The 22,507-nt window shown below is 43.6% G+C and overlaps 1 protein-coding gene across 5 annotated transcripts in view; it reads right to left on the bottom strand.

Moving 5' to 3' along the window:
• Positions 1–2,124: 2,124 nt before the first annotated feature.
• The window catches only part of SLC37A1 (solute carrier family 37 member 1), a 45,891-nt gene continuing 25,508 nt past the window's right edge, over positions 2,125–22,507 (bottom strand). For 4 of the 5 annotated variants that reach the window (XM_074602697.1, XM_074602690.1, XM_074602681.1 and 1 more), the window contains exons 14-21: positions 21,290–21,352; positions 19,469–19,554; positions 18,773–18,821; positions 17,090–17,163; positions 15,510–15,588; positions 14,846–14,943; positions 12,452–12,504; positions 9,033–11,832 (exon numbers count right to left, since the gene is read on the bottom strand). In XM_074602697.1, the coding sequence (XP_074458798.1) occupies positions 11,817–11,832; positions 12,452–12,504; positions 14,846–14,943; positions 15,510–15,588; positions 17,090–17,163; positions 18,773–18,821; positions 19,469–19,554; positions 21,290–21,352 (518 nt within the window). In that variant the 3' untranslated portion in view covers positions 9,033–11,816. Of the gene's footprint in view, positions 2,622–3,879; positions 4,007–9,032; positions 11,833–12,451; positions 12,505–14,845; positions 14,944–15,509; positions 15,589–17,089; positions 17,164–18,772; positions 18,822–19,468; positions 19,555–21,289; positions 21,353–22,507 lie in introns of those variants that run through there. The other variant, XR_012589324.1, reaches the window with a different exon arrangement.

Genomic DNA, 22,507 nt, shown 5'->3' with positions numbered 1-22,507 from the left:
GTGGCTAGATAATACCTCAAATACACAACATTTTTCTATAACGTACATATTTTCTCGTATTTGTTCTGTTTGCACAGATCATTCAGTCCCGTTTCCATTAATGGGCAGAAACGCATTTTCTCAATAAAGAGATTAAAGAGTCTCATCTCTTAGGATGGAAGGCCAGAACAGAGCCACAGATCCTGTGTGAAAAGGATGACAAAAGCCTCAGGTAGCACTGAGCGTGCCTGATCCGCTCTACCAGAATACTGAAGGCTGCATGAAATGGGGAAACTTTTAACTATTCCTGCAGTTTCCAAAATTACGTTGAGTTCAGTGATGCTTTTCCCCAGGAGCGTTACTTAGACGATCACCCATCACACGTCTCTCTATTAGCATGGTCACCGTTTCTAAAAATCACAGGTCATGACCAAAGAAACTCAAAAGATTGGATGAGAAATCATTAGCGTTTGCTTTCAAATAACACATTTCTGCTTTTTCTTTTTACTTGTCTCCTATCTTCTGAACTTGACTGTTCGTTCAGGTCACGTACGTGAGCTTTCCTCTACAACTTTGAAAGCCAGAAACTTTCATCAAGAAACAAAACTGAACTGAGATTTTCATGTAATAATAGGACTCCATTTCCTGAGGAAAACAGTAAATATCATAAATTAACAGCATGGTCAGGAGAAAGGGCAGCAATGAAGTGTTACAAAAAATTAAATTGGAAGTAGCTTACAGGGGAAAGGAGTGCCTCACATGAAAGTTGTATTTATTTTTTTTTGGTAAAGATTTTTCACTACCCTTTCTCCACCTTCCACCGATTTTTGCCCTGCACAGCCCAGGCTTACACCAGGGTGCTGGGTCTCAGCCCACACCTCCCTGCCCTCCTGCACCCTCCCTTTCTTAGAGGTGGCCCCAGGCGAACCCTGGGACCAGTAACACTGGTCTTGAGATGTGAACATTCAAGTCTAAGATATTGCAAGAGGTAAAGAAAACAAGCTCAGGCCAGAGCTTCCCTTCCTCGCTCCTGCACAGGGAAGGGCCCAACGTCACCACGTTGAGGCCAGCTCTACAACACGTATTTAGCCTCAAATTTGAGGAGATCAGCTCAGGGGACCATCATCCGGGACAACACTCACGGCTGTCCTCGAGAGCTCCCAGCGTGACAGCTGCTGGGTTTTAGTGGGAAATTTCTTCCAGAGGGGCTTTGTTAGCGGCTGCATCCTCTCCCATCACACTCCAATACAGCTGAGGCCATGTCTCCTTCCTAGTCTTTCATCCTCCTCTTCCTCCTTTCTTCCTTCTTTTTCCTGCTGCTTTGAATGGATTTCACTGGATTCACCTGGATTTTTTTTTTTTTTTTAAATCGTTATCCTCCCACCTTCAGCTGCTTCCACACAACCTGGACACTGGATGTGAAGGTTTTCCCCTCCTTGGATTTCCCCCTCTGCCCAAACATTTGATGAAAATGCACTGTTGGCTCTCAGCTACCGTCTAAAAGCTTCCCATAGGCAGCAAACACGTTTTTGGACAAAAACCTGAGAAGACCAAGAACAAACAGAAATAAAGTAAACACACAGAAATAAAGTAAAAACCCAGCAGCCCCCCACTAAAAGGGGCACAGCGTTGTCCCCAGCTCTTCTTTCCAACCCCATGCCTTATCCCTGCATTTTTATTCTTTTTTTTGGGTTTCTCCTGCTGCTCTTCCATCATCATCCCCTCTGACCACTGCTCTGCTCCCCACTATTTGCCCCGGTGTCTTCACCTGCGATGGCTGGGGGGGCTCCACACTCTCACCCTGCCCCGTTTTATCCAAGGGGCGCAGGCTCCCCACCGTTTGCCATCCGTCTCTCCTGCCACCAGCGCAATCAGCCCCGCGCCACCCCTCTGCCCAAGAAAACGGTGCCCATGAGCAGCAGGAAAGCCACGGATCCAGAATCACTCACCAACAAAACAGGATTCCTGCAGAGATTCCGAGCCCTGCTTACTTTGGAGCTTATGAGTGCCTGACCCTCGCCAGTGCTAGGGGGAGGGCCGAAGGCAACACATCACTTTCTCTTAATAAAATGGTGCTTTTGGTCTACTTGTCTATTACACATCCCTCTCCCCTCCTCCAGCCCAATCACACGACGTTCCCAGAGTGAGCGACCGAGACCGGAGTTTTATTTGAAGAACTGCGCCTGTTGCTGAAGAGCTGCTGTTGGGAGGTGTGCCTGCTTTGCGTGCACACACGTCTCTGCGTGAGTCTATAAATCCTTAAGGTATGGCATTATCAGCATAAACCCCCGACACACACATTCCCAGAGACACGTGGTGGCTACCAGAAACTAAATATTGCTAGTGTCCTATCACATCACATTGCAGTACGCAAAACATCACCATTATGAGCTGTTTCTGCCTTGCTGAATATTATTTGTAGGAATTTCCACGGAGTCCTCCCATGAGGACATCCAAACCTCCTACAAGATTAAGACATCCCACCACTCCCTGAGAGGAGCTGCACGCTCTTCTTGTGCCTTTGGAGTCCCGTTTCTCCCCAGCGCTGCCGCTGCTGCTCTCCGGGTGCATCTGCTCCTTGTTTCTTTTAAGGCAATTGCTGGAGAGCCTGCCCGCTTCAACGCCTGGCTCTGCTTCGTATTCTAAAAGAGAGGAGGTTTAAGCTTGGCCGAGTCCTTCTGAGACACAAAATCCATCACCGCGGATCACTTTATGGAAGCATCCTGCCCTTGGCATCCCGGCCCAGCCTCTACCAGCCAGCGCATCCCCCCGGGGAGTGTGTGCGGCCGCCGACAGCCTGGACACCTGCACAGGCAGAGCCCGGCAAAGGCTGCAGGCTCCGAAATGATCCAGGATTCGATTCCGGGTGAATCGAACTGTAATTCACAAAGTAATTGCTTGGACAAACTTGCTTGAAAATAGACTTGTGCCACAGAATACTAAACTTGTTGGAAAGTCACACAGCACCCGAGTGCTTACTAGATCAATTTTTTTGGCCTAAAAACAAAAAGACTAGTGAGACAGTTTATCGTGGGTTTTTTTGTTGTTTTTGTTGTTGTTCTCAGCAGAACCCATTTACGTGGACAATGTCAACTGTGCTTGAAAGAGAGAGACAGCAAAAACAAGGCAGAAGGCAGTTCCTGAGGTTTACAGGGACGCATAAGGTGAACACGCGGGAGCTGCTAATCATCCATTTTGCCTGCTTTTATGGGCCTGGGAAAGCTGAAAAAACTGTGTGTAGGAACCAGTCTGTGCTTAGGAATAACATTTCCTTTCCGATGACAGACAGAAATGACATTTAGATGCTGCTTCGACAAATGCATTGTTTTACTAGAGGATTTCAAGCAGGCAAATACAGGAGCTTTGTTTTCCCCATTACTGTATGACTTACATCATCTGTAACCTTTCTACCAAGAGGTCTCATTTCAAATGACAGTGAAAATTGTTTCCAGAACTAGAGCTGTTAGTTCTACTCCAAATGTTCAGGGGATTTCATTTACTCACCGTTTCTAGGTGCTTTGCTGGAGAGGGATTTCATCCTCCTCAAACAATTATTTGCTGAAATCTGGGTTTAGAGTCTCGCGATTTGCCTATGGGCAAAGTGTGATGCGTATGGGAAGTTTGTCTAATGTAGCTCTAATACAGATAATATCAGCCCTAAAATGCAGATTCTCAGGCATCTGCACCCCAGTTTCGTCAGTCAGCCCAGTTCTGCCTTTCTGGGCTGGTGACCCCTGTTTTGAGAACTGCCGCTGTAAAAAACATCACAGCACGGAAACCAGAAGGTTTATCAAGATTTCTCTCTGCTTTCAGCAACCGCACCATTTTGCAAGCGGCCAGGCAGACCCGCTGGGGTAGTGGAGTCCCCTCAGCGCCAAGCAGGTGAGCAAACTTTCTTACCTTCCAAACCCCTAACCCAGCCAAGAGGAAAGTGAGGGGCTGGCGTTGAGCTGAACACACGCACGCTTCAGTGGGGTGATGGTCATCCCAGCACAGGTGACCTTGCATGCCATTTCAGCTCTTTCTTCTATTTGGGAGAGAAAGGAAGAAAGCACGTTAATAAACATTTCACATAACTGGAAAGCTGCAACCAAAGGAAAAAGGGGGAGGAAGCTTTATAAAGACTTCTAACAGGGATGGCTAAATCGGGTGCCGCGGTTACACCTATCGGTATCAAACGGAACCTGCAAATTCTGCCACGGAACAACGCAGTGTTCAGCTGTTTCCTACCAGACGATCAGAGCGATTTAAGAATAGATTCAGAACCGGCTGTACTTATTAAGCTGAAGTCTCACGTGGCCTGCGGCGAAACAGGATGACTCAGATTCACATACAATACTCCATCCTCTGCTGCAGAAATAACATCACTCTGTTTGGCAGAACAGTCAGAAGAAACCCACTCCTTCCACAGGTTTTACCTGTACGTCACTCGGCTACACGGGCTGCCTACACCGACTGCCCTTCGCATGACAAAAATGAGAAGGTGAGAATTCAGGAGTTACCTATCCTTTTGTCCCTTCTCTTTTGAGCTAGTCTCCCCGTACCTATAGGGCAGTGAAATCCAGCCCTTTCAGCTTGTCCCCAATTTGCGCTGCCATTCGTGCGTGTGCATCTGTATCCCTCTTGATTTAGCACATGAACTCAGGCTGCTGCTTTGAGTTCTGACCTCAACGCGTGGAGCTGCTGCTGGTTTCTGAATAACCTAAGAAATTCAGGCCACCTGTTAAGGATTTGGGTATCAGACAAACTAAAAAAACTGCAGTGCCCGAGGGGGCAAGGACTTTAAATAAAGTTTTTGGATTCTCCAAATGCTTGCTCCTGAGCTACGCAAGCGAAAGGGCAATCAGTTCCTCGGAGTAAAGGCTGGAAGGGATTACACCTTCACTGCGGCCTGTGCGTACAATTGCCAAAGTACTCACAGTTGGGAAAGGCTGAACAACTTCCCTCACCCCGCTCTGCCCCAGTTCACCTATCCAATACCACCTCGCCAAGGTTTTGCCTTCCGTGAATCTTTATGTGTAACAAACAAACAAAAAAATAACTCGGTCATAGATGGCAGGCCACAAAAAGCCGATTTTCTAACAAATATGAAATCCACATCCTGCAATGTTGGGAGAAACCTTACAAGTTCAGGGCCAGGTTCATGTAAGAAAGTGACCTCTACAGGTGAGGAAAGATGAGAAGTAAGTTTTAGTTCAAGTTTTTCTGTTGTATTTTTAAAAGCACACTATAAATGTGATTAGAGCAGAAAAATCAATTAGTATGATAAACGCAAATATCAGAGTAATTTAGGTTCTAAGACGTTTAATTTTGAAGCACTGCCTCTCGTCCCAAGCCCAGATTCAAATAACTACGGCAACCTGAAGATGGTGGAAGCAACTCAAACCAGGCTCTACAGGGACAGCCCTGCACCTTGCCTAGAAGGGACCTCCAAAATTTCAGCCCCCCTCAAGTTTTGCACCAGCTGCTCATCTAGCCCTGTGCCCAACCTGCCACCACATGGGCAAAGGAATGTGCTGCTGGCAAAAAGCGAAAAATCAACTGAACACTGATGGATGCAAGTCCTGCGACAGCTCCGCGGGGACCTGCAGAAACCCTTGATCGCTCCAGCACTGGGATGGGACCAACTCTCCCAGGCGTTTCTTACGAGCACAGGAACCAGTTAGTCCCAGAAGGAAAAAAAAAAAAAAAAAAAAAAAAAAAAAAAAAAGGTTACAGATGTGGGCACAAAAACGCCAAGCTTCAAATGAACGCTCACGTAATTGAAAAATTGGAAGGTTGTTCAGGCCAAAGCATCTGTTTACCTCACAGGAGAAAGGACCCGGCAGCTGACCAGCTCCACATCCAGCCACGGCAGCCCTCTCCCCTTGGATACATCCCTCGGAGCCCCCCTGGCCCTCCTGAACCCAAGCCCAGTGCCCACCAGAGACAGACGGGGTGAGCAGCCCCCTCGCTCCAGAAATGCCGCTCAGCACACAGGACCTTGGGGTGAGGTGGCTCTTACCCTTCCCCCTTTTTTAATCCCAACACCCGATTTTCACCTCTGTCTCTAGTTTCCCAGCCAACTCAGACGGCTTTGCCATCTTTGCGTTTTTACCATTACTCCATCCCACGTTCACATTTCTACAGTATCCCAATTACACCCTGCATTTTAATTATGTGTCATCACTTGATGTCCTCCTCTTTCTTTTCATTTCCAAAATTGAATCACCTTTCTGTCTTTGCCCTTCCTTTCTTTACCTGTAGCCAATTTTTCATACAAAAAGGCTCTTGCTCTTTTTCAGATCAAATCTGTTCAAGCTCTTGACCGCGGCCTTCTTGCTGACTTACGTTAATGGGTACTTTCCTTCCCTTTGCCTTTTTTTCTTGTTTTAAAACCTCACTAACATGCAGATAGACATAAAAGACAGACAAAAAAAACCCAAAACCAAAACACCACAACAAGACCCCAGACTCATTTGTATTTATTTACATCTGGATAGGTATTTAACAGCCACAGGCAAGGATATTCCACGGATGTGTGTGTACGTACCTTTATTGCATACCAGAGAACACATATATCAACTCTCAGCCAGAAAGACAGTCCCTTATGACGTGAAGTTGCAGCGTAAATCATTCATGAAAACAGTGCTTAAATGCCTTCCATTTCTGAACGGCTGGAAAAGCTTGGCCTGAAGATTGTAATCAACCACCAGGAAGGGAATGTTTTGGAATCCCATCTAAGTGAGACACATTACCTGGTGCATCAGCTTTTTAACAGCATTTCAATGTTTCTACTTACATGGCAGTACAAGTGAAGCCAGTTTAGCGGCCTCCTCCGCCTGAAACAAACTGGACCAGACGGAGCATTGTGGAAATGCGGCTAAGTGTTTGTCAGCTGCTTTCATAAGAGAAGGAGGGAGAGAAGCCCCACCCCCAGTATCATCATGAAGTGAAGAAAACATCCTTAGAATCCTCCAGTTAAGTACAGCATCAAAAGAGAATTTCAACACCTTTTTGACAGCTAATCTCCCGATGCAGGAGACAAGCAGACAATGAAGCAGGAGACAATCCCTGAAATACGCCTAAAGAAAGTTTGGCTCTTGTATTCACAATTTACAGAGTTTCTCTGCAGAGCAGGGTAACTGGTATATACTACACTGAGAGAGAAATACAGAGGGAAAAAATAAACCCCAAGCATCAGCTGGTGATGTTAACTAATTCTCTCCTTGTTCCAAACTGGAAACTAAACAAAAGGAGGGAAACAAAAAAAGGGAAGAAAGATTTTATAGCAATCGCGTTTAATAAACTCTGAGGCAGCGTGACATATAACACAACGTTAAGGCCACTGGATGTGAGGCTGAAGCATACCAGCACTTAAATCTTCTCCTTCTCCCTCCCTAGCTTTAAGGATGACAGATTTTTAACTCAGCGTGGCAGAAAATGCAGTTCAAGGTTACCAAAGCCGCAGAGCACGCAGATGCTCCCAGCGAACCGTCTGCGGTCCCTGCACAGGCACGGCAGCCTGCGAGCGGAGGGCAGGAGGAAGAGTCCATACCATCGCGTGGCTAGTTTAGCAGACAAAAATCAGAACAGGTTTGCTGTAAGGTGAAAGTGACATAGTTCAGCAATCAGAACATCGTAGGAGATACACTCTGAGGTTGGGACAAATTATGAAATAATCTAATCTAGCCTCCTGTATAATATGCAGGCCATAAAACTTCATTCAGACCAGAGAACACCACCGTTACCAATGCTGGGCCTCATCATTTGATAGGATTGTAAACAATCTTCCTCAAATTAATTCCCTATGAAGAAGAGTTGCCTCCAACAGCTCTAAACATCCTCTGATTTCATTTATACCATCTTCTGTCTACCTAATTTGGAGCAGCACTTCTCACATAAACAACCCCACACATCAGTCACTTGGAGAAACCTACCAGCAGCGACCAAACAGATTCCTGAGCGTAAACATGATGAGGTCAGCCAAAATCTGAGGCAGTGTGACATTGGCACAAACACACATGGAGGACTTCCATTGTTATTCTAAGGATATTATGCCAGAAACACACGGAATAACCTCCTGAAGCAGATGGCTAAATCGCTTCTGCAATTTCCCAGCTGGCGAAACACGCAGGAATAGGTGTATCAGTGCACGGAGCAGGTTAGCAGCTCAACTTAGAGGCATAAGAAGCCTCAAAGTGAGCTGTGAATACACCACCACCACCCCTGCTACCTATTCATCTTTTCCCCACGCTATAAACCCTTCCTACCCACAACGGAGACAAACCGCCACTGCAGCGTGTCCAGCAACAGCCAGGGCACTCATGATGGCGCAAGAACTCTGCTGGAGGTTCCTGCTCCAAATCAGGCGGAACGGAAACTTGGATCCAAGTCTCCCTTCTTTTATAAGATGCTCCAGCTATTATTTGCCTATTCCTGGGAGACACTTTGGGCACATTTTGATGAGAAATTCTGTCCAAGGCCCTCAGGCACCTTTTCTAACCAGAAATTGTTTGGCTTTCCAAGCAGTTTTTCCCCAGCACATCTGCCGTTTTGGACATTGCATCTCTGGTAGAGGCACGCAGATCCCATCAAACATCATAACAGAATCAAGAGAATAAATGTTCAAGATGATGAGAGGTAGAGTGAAAAGATGAAGCTTTTCAATTTCAATTCCATATAAATTGAAGGGGAAGCGAAGCAGGCAACAAAAAAAGTCACCTTAAAAATATGCTGCAGGAGCTGGACTCAGTCCCTGACTGAGGTGAGTGCCCTCCTTTCTACTAGACTGAAATAAGGAGGCAGAATATACCCATCTGATGCAGCTGATTGGAAATACTGATGTTGCACAACCCACAATCCCACAAAATGAAAAAAAAAATAAAAATCACATGTTCAAGTTGAGGAGGGCACTGTTTTCCAAATAAAGGTTCTAATTTGTTCTCCTAATGAACCATTTTCATTACTCTCACAAGAGATAGGAGCACTGTCCCAGCAGGGTTGTCTATCCTTCCAAGCAATATATAGTGCATTTCTTCATGGAGATGTAAAAGAGGACGTAATCAACATTTCTCGTTTTAAAGAGGAATCTATTTTTATTCAAGACAGGATGGTAAATTAATAAAATTCACAATAACCAGCATTAAAAAACAACAAACAAACCCTGCAGTCATACTTAAATTTGGCTCTACCTACTGGTCACTCACATTTCTACACACAAAATTTTGTCAGTCTCACTCATTTCCAGATTAATGGATATCGACACTCAATACTAACAAAACACACAGTTTATTCACAACGTGGGAGACCTTTAGGGTTGTTAAGAAAGAAAAGCAAAACCTTCCATCTTTTTCTCCAACAAATTCATAGCAGGGACAAACTGAAATGCTGCACGTCAGCAAGGAAGGAGACGTCGACACACCAGGAGTCCTACCTCCCTCCTGCCACTGGTGGAAGGAAGGACTCAGCCTGGCACCTCCAACATTGTCGTCATCCCATACCCAAATCACTGCAGTGCAAAAGCTATTCAAATAAATAAATAAATAACAGCAGCAGCCCCAACAAGTAAAACACGTAAAATCCAAAACACAGTTAAATATCTTTAACACCTGTAACTGTTAAATACAGATGAAAGCATTTTAACCTAAGACTCCAGCCCATAGGGAACAGCCTCTCAAAATCTGAGCGCAGCAGAGTTTAAGACTTTAAATTATCTCGATAAACTAGTATGTAGCTCTACATACCTTTTTTGCGGGGAAGGGACTGACGTCTTCAGCTAGAAAGTCCTCCATCCCTCCCCCTCCTCACACAGCCATTGAAGTTGTGCCAGTACAGCTGTTTTGGGGTTGCAATGTTATTTTTCCCCTATCAGAGGCTAAATCAGTCCCCTGGTCTGGCGAGCAGTCCCCCAGAGTCAGCCTGGCCAAGCAAGAGCCAGCATGCCATGCCACCAGGATGGAAGTCCTTTCAAGTAACATTGCTGCAGAACTTTGTCACGTTTAACTACAGCCTGAAGTCCAAACACAGCACAGATTTACAAACACACATGTTGAGTATCCCCACTGGTCTCAAGAGGTTTACTCAAAATGCGTGAAGTCAACCATTCATCTGGGTAACTGCAGGGGCATGGTCTACGTAGAGCATTCACTTGCAAGGACTTTGGTACCCTCCCTGCGTCTTTGTGGGACTGAGGTCTTCCCTGTATCTCTGTTCGGCAAAACAGTTAAAAATGAACACGTCCTTCTGCTGTTCAAGTCAAGCATAATGCACGTGGTGAATCAAACCAGTAAAATAACTGATCAAAGACTGAAAAATTACAAAACAGTCCTGGGAATTAAGTGTTGTGCCAGCACATGGACAACACCAGCAGCCGATGAGAACACTTCTCCATGTTTTGCAGGACTATTTTAGAGAGTGCTGTTTTGTTAATCAAGTGTAAAGACTACTGCATTGTTTCACAAAACTTAGAGCACAGTTCAGAACAAGATATATGCCTAGAGCTTTAATAAATACAGTTGAGAATAATACACAGTTTAAATTATCTAGCCTTCATGATCTAAGTATAAACACCTCATACAAAAAAAAATCCTTTTTACTTTGTACATCTTTAAAAAAGAAATCACAGAAACTATCTGTTTCGCAAAGGCGACAGCTGTACAAAGAAATGATATGTTTTGAAGACATTAAACCGTCTATTTGCTGGGTAACGCTAGTTACTGAAGTGTTCTCTTACAACCTACCAGCTAGGTCATTTTTCTTTTCTGATATTTTTTGGCTCTGAATCTGGAATTCAGTGCCACTTGAATTAGCCACTTGAAAGATTTCTGGTTATTAAGGCCCTGATCTGACTATGACTTCCACATGCACCCACCGGCACCGAAACCAGGGAGTATCCAGAGATCACTGTGGCAGTGGGCTCTAAAGCAGCTCATCTCTTCAATCCTGTAGTACTAAAGTACGGCAGCTCACAGTTCTCTACCACCCCAAAGGAACAACTTCTCATTTCAACCCAGCCTAAAGGAACAGCACAACAATTACATGACGTTCGCACCACTACTTTATAATGCCCTGAAAATCATTTGAGCCCCCCCACTGGAAATTCTGTCTTATAATCTACTTTTGGTTGCTTAGGACTCTTTTTTTGCACCATCCTAATTGAGGACTAACATTCATCCAGAGAGCCTGTGAAAACTGCTAACTGCGGTACACCGCAACAGTAAATTCCATTTCATTACCTACCAAAAGGCTGGATGTTGTCCTTGGGATTAGAAGTAGTGCTGTAGTTAAAAACTAATAATACGGTGAGGTTATTATTGTCTGAGCAGCTTCCAAATACTAACAGCAGCGCATCTTAATAATCAGCAGTATTGTCCTCTATAAAGCAATGCCCTCGATGTGCGCAAGATGACATAAGGGATACATACTGTGCTCACTGACACTGGGACATTTCACTGCTAGACTGTCTGTTATTATTTCAACTTCCTTCTGCTCCAAGTTTTGACTTGGTTTTGGAAAACACACACTTCCGCATTTTAATTAAAAACATCCTATCAAAAGAAATAAAAAGGCACTTGGTATTTCTCTTTGGCTCAGTTGAGGCGCGCTGCTAAAACCTTCCCACAATTCCTGTCTCTTCATCTGCTGAATAGTTGCCATCCTGAGGTACTTATTCATGTGCAAAAATAAGAGCTTCAGGGATTTACCAGTTGCGTTTCTCACATTGCTTCCAGTAAACGTGCAAAATTCTTCACCAAACAGAACCTCTTAAATATAGAATAATGCATTCCATTAAGTTTTTTTTCAGGGAAGAGCTCTGATCTGTTACGCAGTCCATATTCCAAATCCGGTCTGTTAGCTCAGTGTTCTTTAAACCTGGGAAAGAACAGCAATCGGACAGGAAAAGTTGAGGTGTGAGGCATAACAGCCACGAACTTCAAAATGCAGGATCCATCCCTTGCTACGCGTTTTTCTATTCTCTGTCCATTTTACTTCTCCAAAACTACAGCCGAGGGGCCCGATTTAGATCTTGATTACGCGACTGTAACTGTATTGATTCAGTGGATTATTTTTTCCTCAATTAAAAACACTGTGAAGTCAGAGTCACCCTTTCCTTAAAGGAAACATTTTGGAAAAAGTTACATTTGAAACTGTTAAAAAAAACCACAGAGCAAGTTTCTTATCCCCACCTGGATGCTCCATGATGAAAAACCAGGAAGATTACATATTTGGGAAAAAATAAACAATAACTAAGAGACTGTGAGAGAGAAACCTGTTTTCAAATGCTTTTCAAAATAAGATGTTCTTAAGAAAAATGTTCATGATTTGAAAACATCAAGACAAGATTACTCTTTTGAAGCAAAATTAAACCAGACAGAAATGGACATACAAAAACCTTAACACGTTCAGTCTACACCAAGGTATTATGAGGCAGAGGCTTAGTAACGTGTTTTTAAACTGTTATTAAAGAGCAATAACCGTGCATAACACTTACAGGGTATGATCTGCGTTACACCGAAGTTCCTTCTGAATAAGACGGAGTAAGAACTGTAAAAACAGTCACAGTATCTGTGTTAATATCTATACAGATACATAAATAAACTAAGCTTCAGGATAAGATATACACCGTTATTCAAAGAGTTCCTTGTTTGAAGCATTAACTTGTAATGCTGAACTTGGTTAACAAAAAAAAAAAAAAAAAAAAAAAAGATTTACAGATGCTCAGTGTTTGGAAGAGGAGTTTCCACAATAGGCAAGAGGAAAATAATTTCCTTTTTGCCCTTGAGAGATCAATTTCTTTGTAAAAAACAGAATGGCTTTTTGAAGTTACTTTACCAGCACATGTGTAAAGAAACCAGCAGGGGGAACCCAAGACTTCAAGAATACATGGCAGACGGAAATTTTGGAGCTTAAAAATATTTTAGCTGCTACTCTGAAAAACAGCTCCATGTGTGTGAAAAGCTTTAATCCCACAATTAGTCAAGATGACTGAAGTCAGCCATGTTTACTTGCGCATGCAGGATCAGGACCTTCAAGTGCACTTTAAAAGGTGTACCTTTTGGGTAAAAGTACCCAAGAAAGTGATTTTACAAATAAAATTTGTCAATTCACACGTAAATTAAAGACAGAATTAGAATTTCCAGGGTTTCTCACTTTTAAGGGCTTCCTTATCCTCAGAGACTTACTGTTATAAATAGAAGTTTCTTCATTATTATAAGTATTGGTGGGTTTAGAAGTTAAACCTAACATTTCAAAGGTATGCGAGTGGCCAAGCGTGACAGAGCTGAATACCACGCAAGAGGCTAAAGCCTCTCCAGATATCTTTGAAGAAATAACAGTTGAACACAGGCACCAATATGCTGTGCTGCAAATAACAGGAAACATAGAACGAAAGTTACAAAACCCAGGATTTATTACAGCAGCACAGAGTCAACCCTCTCAAACGCAGAGCTTTACAAAGGCAGTTTAACTGACGCTGAAAAAAAATGTGGGGTTTTTTCATTTGGTTTTAATAAATCACTATAAATGGAAAAAGTAGAGCTTTAAGTCTACTTGGGAAAACTACAACAATCTCCCAAAACTCACTCTGCAGCATGGAATACCTCATACTGAAAACACCACAAATAAGGATTTATAGAGCTGCTGACTCCAGCGGCAGCACACTTCAACTATTAACTCACTTAGTTTATTTACTTAATTTCCAGGGATTTCACATCTTAAATGTGGAAAAATTTACTTTAAAATTTTGGGTTTAACTTGAAATTTAGAAGAAAAAGCCTCAATTGTAACTCAAAGCAAGACTTTGCTTTTCTTCTGTCAGGAAAGAGTGGTCTGACACACTCAGCGTTAGCTCTGCAGGGGCACAGAGCTCGGTGCAGCACCGTGCAGGCAGAGGGTTTTGTCTGAGCACAGCCAGTACAGAGGAAGGAGTGTTTCTGAAGTGTTTCACAGTCACCCTGCCCTTCCACGAGCACTCCTACCCAGGACTTCAAAAGGAGAGGATAAACAGGTGACATTCAGGACGCCTCTGAGGTAGTCATAGCTGTATTCCGCTCTGCTGGAGAACAAGGCTGGTACAGATGCCTGCCAGGAAAACGTGTGGCAAACTCAAAAACGTAACCTACAGGCTAACTTACAGGTGGGCGCAGCAAGACTGACTTCAAAGGCACAGTAAGAGTTGCCCTGCCTCATCTCATGTCTTCTTTGGTCTTTAAAAGCAAAGCAGGGCAAGTCAGAAGTGGGGGAAAAAACCCAGCCAAACACAAAACCTTTTCACATCTTCCTAGACAGGATCTCAAACAGCAGAAAAAAGGAAAATGGATGTGCTTTGTACCAAGCCACCACATGTATTGCATTCCCTTCCCCTGAACATATGCTCCTGTTTACTGTCAAAAGTTAGGATGCCAGTTTTCATCTAACCTAGTACAGCAGTTTTAGGGCCCACCTGGAGAATGTGATGTATTAACTTTCAACAGCTTCATTATCGTGGTGATTTTGGCAATATAGCAATGTAGCAAAACATTTGTTACCGCTTCGCTAAACTGGCTTTAAAGAAAACGGAACGAATTCCTCTGTGAGTGGAATCTGAGGCATTTTCTAGGTCCACATATGAAGGTTCACTTACAATTATGCCTGCTATAATCTGCTCAGCCGGCAATTAACAGATGTGCATTTGCTCAGGAATTTAAGTGCATCAGAACTTATCTGCACTTTTGATTAAAATTAGATGAGAATTTCACAATGAGCAAATTTGCTCTTTAATTGAAAACTTCCTACACAACTGGAAGTTTCTTATGGAGTACTGAAATTGCAAATGGGAGAATTTGCATTTTAAGATAGTTTAGCACAAAGGAAATACATAGCAACTAAATAGTGTTTTTAGACTTACTAGCAAGGCACATGCATCTGCCACCATAAGCATGTAAAACACGTTGTTCCAACCAGATGGGGAAATAAGACCAGCTAAGAGAGGTCCCAAAGCTGCACCTAAAATATAATATTGATATTGTCAGAATGATGCAATCTAAGATTTAGTAAGCTGAAAGATAGTTATTCTGAATTAGAATATCAATTTCTCCACCTAGTTAATTCAGTATTACCTTATGTATTAAAAGGTCCCAGAAAGTGCAAAACATTCCTGGTACATCTGCAAGCCAACAGGAAACCTAACTCAGGGGAAGCTGGAAGACTACAAGTTTGAGAAATGCTTGCCTTTGGCTCAACAAAATGCCCACCCAGTATTAAGCTGAACGCTACTCAATTTTCCCTTCCACATACTAGTGCAGAGGGCAGGAATAAAACATCCCTGATCTCAGAAACAGCCCAATGGCATCTCCTTTTGCTGTGTCCAGTATCAGTCTACCACCCTCTTCCTTCCTCCCTCCCTCAGGTGTGGGACCACTAGACAGGTTTAAGGCTGTTTGCTCTATTCCCCATCCCCGAAGCTTTACCGAGTCCTAGCAAAATGTGAACTGGAGAGAGCCTAGGTTCTCAAAGATCCTTCGTTTTAACCTCCCACAGCTAAGGCAGGCTACCTTACAGCTCGAGCTTACCTACAGATCCTGTTCCATCGATGATTGCTGTCACTGTGGACAAGGCTCTTGCATTTCCTTTCAGGCTTTTATGGGTACCCTTAAAGCGACAAAGGCTGCTTAGAACCATTCTGAGCCGAACTTAGAAAAGTCCTTACAGTGGCATCTAGTTCACAACCCCCCGCATCAGATGTACATTGTGAAGTTGCCTTAAGTGTCCTGGCTCAAACCCTTTTATCACTACTTAAAGAAGCCTTCTACCCTATCAACTTGTTGCCTAGAGCATTCTCCTTTTTTAAATCATGTCATTTAGACCACAGGAGCCAAGAAGCTTTCTGTTCTACACACTGTGGATTCAAGCAACAAGGACGGCACTTAAGCGTTGCATTATGCTGCAAGCCTGTTTCCATGGCCATCTTTTCCCCTGCTAATACAACAAAGCTCTGAAGAAAAACAACAACAACAAAAAAATCACTGGTGTGACAGGAACACTAGACTACCAGAATTACAGATATATACTGAAATGCCAATTCAGAGAATTCTTGATCTGTTCAGCCCCAATTTTAGAAGGCAGGTCTTCAGAAAAAAACAGCTGATAAAGGGAGTGACTTAGTAGAATGACAGAAAAACTGAATGGTTCTGAGAACTGCTAAAAAGAGACAGTCCTTTACCTCCAGTACACTAAAGAGAATCAAGTCAGGTAATCAGTGATATATATTTGCTTGTGTCAGACACTTGACTGCTGACATCTGAGGAATTGGTGGGCATTTTCAACCCTCTTCCCAAGGGCTAGGTAGGGATCTTGCGACGTCAGGCCCCACTTCCTAGCTAGCAGCCCCTTCAAAAAGGCTAAGGCTAAAAAACAGGCAACATGTAGTGGCCACCTTTGTCTTGCCAAGACCTCCAGGCCAAGGACAGTGCTCCGGAGGAAGTCTGGAGATTTCTGTCCTGCTCCTTTTCCTATATTTAGAGTGCTTTTTGTTAGAGGACTTTTGCCTCTGGAACTTAAGGACTTATGCCTTAAGGAACCAGCACCTTTGAAAGCAACCTTCTGAAGTCTAGCTAGTGAAAGGTACCAGAGTCAATGTCTTCACACAGCATTTATGACTGACTGACCTGTGCTGGCAACCAGAGTAACAGTACAAGAAAGGGCAGAGGGTAGCATGGACAAAAGTAAGGGTATGTGCCAGGTATAGCTTTCTGCACTGAAACGAATTCAGTCTCTAACTCATCTCTCACACAGACACAGTCCCTCCCCGCATTTAATGATGCAAAGTATAAAAGGAGAGAAGGCACCTGTACAGAGACTTGGCCTTGCATGCAACCTTCACATTCATTTTGGGCTGTCATCTACAAGATTTGGCCTGTCTCGTTAGTAGGCAAGAATAATTTAGAAGATTCTCACAAGCATGATGCTCATTTGTACTAATGCACGAACTCCAAAACAATCTCCATGGCCAAGTTCAGCACTGCCTATCCAGCTCCTTATCCCTTTGCTTTGGGACAATGCAGCCCCTTCACTGATGACCCTGCAGAACTCAAAGGGCTCTCTCTGGAGGCCAAAGCTGCTATGCTGGAAGCAGAGGGGAAGCCAAACTCACCAAGTCAGCAGAGACAGCAGTGGTGATCAGCGCATAAGGGCCATTTACCAGGGCACCACTGATAAGCAGCATCACTGTTGCAAGTTGGACAAAAACGGAAAATGTGAGTTGCCTGAAAGACTGTTAACTATAACAACAGGAGACATCACGGAATCTTCAGAGTTGGAAGGGACCTCTAGAGATCATCTAGTCCAACTCCCCTGCTAGAGCAGGATTGCCTAAAGCACATCCCTCAGGGCTGCATCCAGGCGGGTCTTGAAAATCTCCAGAGAAGGGGACTCCACACCCTCCCTGGGCAGCCTCTTCCAGTGCTCTGTCACCCTCACCGTAAAGAAGTTTTTCCGTGTATTTGAACGGAACTTGCTATGTTCTAGCTTGTGCCCATTGCCCCTTGTCCTGTCACTGGGAACCATTGAAAAGAGCCTGGCTCCGTCCTCCTTAAACCCACCCTTTAGATACTTGTAAACATTAATCAGGTCCCCCCTCAACTTTCTCTTCTCCAGGCTAAAGAGTCCCAGCTCTTTCAGCCTTTCCTCATAAGGGAGGTGCTCCAGTCCCATAATCATCTTGGTTGCCCTACGCTGGACTCGCTCCAGTAGTTCCCTGTCCCTCTTGAACTGGGGAGCCCAAAACTGGACACAGTACTCCAGTTGTGGCCTCACCAGTGCAGAGTAGAGGGGGAGAATGACCTCCCTCGACCTACTGGCCACAGTCTTCCCTATGCAGCCCAGGATGCCATTGGCCTTCTTGGAGACAAGGGCACACTGCTGGCTCATGGATAATTTGCTGTCTACCAGGACCCCCAGGTCCTTCTCCTCAGAGCTGCTTCCCAGCATGTCCGCCCCTAACATATACTGGTGTTTGGCATTCTTCCTTCCCAGGTGCAGGACCCTACACTTGCTTTTGTTGAACGGATCATAGCCTGTGGTTCTCAAATGGTTGAACGGATCATAGCCTGTGGTTCTCAAATGGTTTAATCTCTCTTTGACTTCCCTCACCCCGTTACAGAATTGGGCAAGGAGGAAAAGGAACATACATTAGTATCTCCCCGCAATGCTTACTCTGTGGTGTGAATTCTCAAATGTGAGGAGACAGGGTGGAGTCAAAAGGCACTTCCCAGGGCCTTTACTGATCCTGGTAGGTCAGAGAAAGGGGAAAGTCTGACCAAACTGTCCGTAAGAGCAGGGGATGCTCACAGGGAGCCACCCATAAGCCTCTTCTCTGCTTGTACAGCACCAAGAACCTGGGGGCCTACTGTCAGCACTTGTGTTTCAACTTCTGTTTTGAGGTAACAGGTAGAAACCCACAAGTGAATTCAGCTTGTACAAGTAAATTTAATGTTGCCATCGAAAGTACCATAAGTAGCTTTTAAACACCTTTGACACTGGGCGTTTGGAATATAATAAAGCCTGTGCTGACACAACAAGCTCCAGAAAGAAGACCAATAATGTTAAGTGAATCACTGTTCTCATGCCACCCCTTAACTTATTTCCTAGCCTCTTTCCTTACCCTGTAAAACGCCTGGAAAGCAAAGTCTAGGGAATTTGATTCCAGACTTCCTTCTCTCAGGGAGAAAATAAAAGAAAAAGAAGTGGGGCAGGGGAGGAGGAAAAGGAAAGAGCACCAAAGGATAAGTGAAAAGTTCACAGAAAGCCAGGCAAAAAATAATTTAAAAATACTCACCTACAGTAGCCTCAAGGCCCATTTTACTGACTGCAGAGAACATGTACAACTGTGAAGACGAAAAATCAAACATGTTGAATACCAGCATAGGGACTAAACCTAGGTTCTCCATTTTCCCCACGTTAACTACAAAATGGTATCATGTGAAAGCTAGTTCTAGGTTTTACTAAATCTTTTCAGACCACAGCAGGATATTTCTTTGATTGGACAGAGAAGGGAGATAAGGGATATGCTCCTATTCCCCAATATGACCTTTCAGAAGAAAGGGCTGTTTTCTGAGACCACTCAGTTTTAAACTCTCAAATCACCAGCTCGAACACAGCACAGAATACTATTCACAAAAGAATTAAAGAAAAATGCATCTCATGTGTCCAATTGCCAGTATTCCAACAGCAATAGCACAGAAATTTTAGCCCTTGAGCAGCTAAAATTCTGGCTAAGAACTCAACATCAAGTTTTACAAGAGAATGATAAACTTTCCATATGATCCTACAGCAAGCAATATATTAGGCTTGTTTGCTTGTTTAGTAAAGGCAGCCTCAATGTCTATACTTGCTCACATGCTCAACTTTCCATGCCAGCTTTTAACCTGGCCTGAACTCTTTATATCCAAGTTAGAAGATGCTGTTTGCAGGACTTCCCAAGGAATGCTGTCAAAGTCTCAGCCACAGCTGTAAGAGAGGGGCAAATTCTTACTGTGGGTGCTGCAAGCAATAACATCATTCCGCAGGTTGATGCCCTCTTCTCCAGCCTGTCTGAAATCAGGCCTGCCAAAATTCCACCTGAGAGGAAAAAAAAAAAAAAAAAAAAAAAAAAAAAAAGAGGTGTGTGAAGAAAGCACTCTGTCCATGTTTTACACAGAAGATATCAGCTATACTTAATGAAACCCAACCCAGATTAAAAAAAACACGATATAACTTTTAACGTACAGTTCTACACAGCAACACAAAGCATGTGACTGACAAGATAATTTGCACTTAGCAAGATCCTTATTAACCCAACCGGTTTTGACTTGAAGGATAACAGAAGCAGACAGTTGTTCTTCCTCATTGTTTATTCTAACTGAATAACCAAGATGACAGGGGTGGGGGTGGAATAGAGATGGAAGAAATATTTAGAAATCATTGTTCTGCTGCTTTTGAATGCATAAAGCCTTTTTGCCAGGTGTCACGTGGCTCCACTGCTGGCACCCTGGAATCCAGCTGTGCCCAGCTATTCACTGGTCTCAACTCCTCACATGCAACAATAAACTTGGCTCTCGAGCGCTCTCTCTGTGTCTCACTGCAACCAGGGGAAATGAGCTATTCTAGATCCTGGGGCAAATGAAACATTTCGGGGTTTTTTCCAGGCAGACACTCAGGCTCTTTAATTTTCCCTGCTCCTTGTGTTTGGCAACGACTGTACACAGAAGTACTCATCAGAGCATATGGCAGAAGGGGGCTGGAAGGCCTGAGGGAAGGAGCTGCCAAAATGACATAAAGGGAACTTGGTAAGGGGAGAAGGAAAGGAAGTTCACTGGATTCTCCAGATTCCTAAACATTGCTAGGCCTGCCTCTCCTTTCCCAGATACACCCATCTCCAAAGTGTTTGTATCTGACTTAAATTTAAACATAAAGTCATAAAGTCCAAGCAGCACTGGCACCTTGTTAAGCTTGCATTCACAGTGGAATAAGATGCTGCTGAAAGAACTCACCCACATCTCTAAGCTACTACTAACTCTGGCTTCCAGCTATCTGTGATGAAAAGAACAGCGTGAAATGGCAGAAGTCGCATCCAGCAGAAGACTGGAACAGTAACTGCAACACACCTTAACACCTGCATCTCGAACTACAAGGGTCTACATAGCTCTTGATCCAGTGAAACTTCCCCATCGTGAGCATCATTTTTCAATAGTTTGATACAGGGCTTGTTTCCATAAGGGAACTGGGGGAGGTGGAGGGGAACAGCAGGTCACACAAATCAGCTGGGCATCAAGATGATTATGCTTTATTGTGAGCTATACTGTCTGCACTGACATAAAAATTTAATTATTCTGTAATTGCCTCACAAATTACAAAGGAATAGTCTCATCCTTATTATTATTACGATCTCCCAATTTTATCACATACAGCTACATAATGCATCAAGGAAAAATAGCTGTGGGCGCTCACCTTTGTGCCCACAAAAAATACACAACTGTACAGCTGGGATAGTTTTTTTTATGTTAGAGTGACAAAACAAAAATACTCTGACAGGTGGAGTGGCCAACAGCCATGGGCCAGAGCTGATGGAGCTAAAAGATTCCATAATATCTGGCTCTCACAATCTGTACTGGACAACATCATTGGCTCTGTGTTCAATTTAAAGACATTTTACTAGGTTTTCAATGTCTAACCTAGCTCTCAGCTTACTACCTTTACTGCCACTCTTCTTCAGAGTACATAAAGCACAAGGATTAATAATATATGTAAGCTGTGCACACTACAGCTTTTCCTAAGTTGGTCTGATTAAGGATGAAATATTAATATTAAAACTTACCAAAGATTCCACCCACATCAAACAGCGTAGAAAGGTCCCCGGCTCTTTTGGCATCAAGATGCTCTAGTGAGGGAAGTAAAACATTTGTCTCATTTCCAGACTACAAAATGTAAAAAACTCACCACAGTCTTGTCATGCTACGTAAAGGCATCTTACAGAAGTACTGCTTGTTCACAGGAATAAGCTACCATAAGGTGTCATCGTATGAGACAAATAAAAATATATTAGAACTGGTTATTCAAGGATACCGTCTTTTGAACGCAATTACACCCATGGCAGGACACTTTACCACTTTAACTATAGATACAGTCCAAGCAACAGAGCTGCTGATTGTTAAAGTTCGGACTAACAATATTCCTATTTGTGAACAGCCACAGATTCATAAGCAGTTAACCAATGCTCCTAAGTGAGGCTCTTTGCTCTAAAAGCCTGATTAGCATACATTTGGATCACTTCCAGAGTCTCATCCTGGAAACCTCCATCACATGACCAGTAATATTCATCATTAAATTATGTCTGGCCACCCTGCCTGGCACAACATGCAACATGCAGTTTACGAGGACTATGAAGAGACAGGGATTTCCTCAACTCCACTGTTTGCCATGGGCAGTGTAAACCACTATTTGCACATACTTATATTTAGTCTGATGTAGTTACTGATACGCTACGGGGTACACTTCGAGAAGTACATCAGAAAGTTTGGCAACTAAGTCCCACTGTGTTCAGTGTGACGTTTCAAAAGGAGCTAATTTCTAAACCCCCTGGTATTATTTTTTTTTAAGCCTCTGAAATACATTTGAAAGAGCAGCATGTGCTAAAACAGTGGTGGCAGTGGCACTACCATAACGTCACCAACATCTGCCACAGCCCAGATGGCAGTACTGTGGTAAATATCCCTAGCCTTTCTATTAAAACTCCACTGCTTTCAAGGTACCAAGTCTTGCAGGAGCACTGGTTATTTGGAGTCTACATACAACAGCCTTCAGCTACAGGATTTGCAGCTTTATGTGTTTTCATAGGGCGTTCAACGTGTCTCTCCCTGCTGGTTGTTACCACCATACTTGTCCAGGACAACTTTTTTGTTAGCTGGGCGTTTAAAGGTCACATCATGACTCACAAGAACATGTATTTCTCTGGCTAAGGAGAACTCCTGCCTCTCTACTCTACAGCACAAAACAAAACAGCAGTACTGAACAGATAAAGAAGCTTATTTAGATT

Source organism: Larus michahellis, chromosome 1, assembly GCF_964199755.1.
Source record: "Larus michahellis chromosome 1, bLarMic1.1, whole genome shotgun sequence".
Lineage (NCBI taxonomy): Eukaryota > Metazoa > Chordata > Aves > Charadriiformes > Laridae > Larus > Larus michahellis.
Note: the sequence above shows the minus strand (reverse complement) of the source record. Positions and strands in the feature narration are given on the sequence as shown.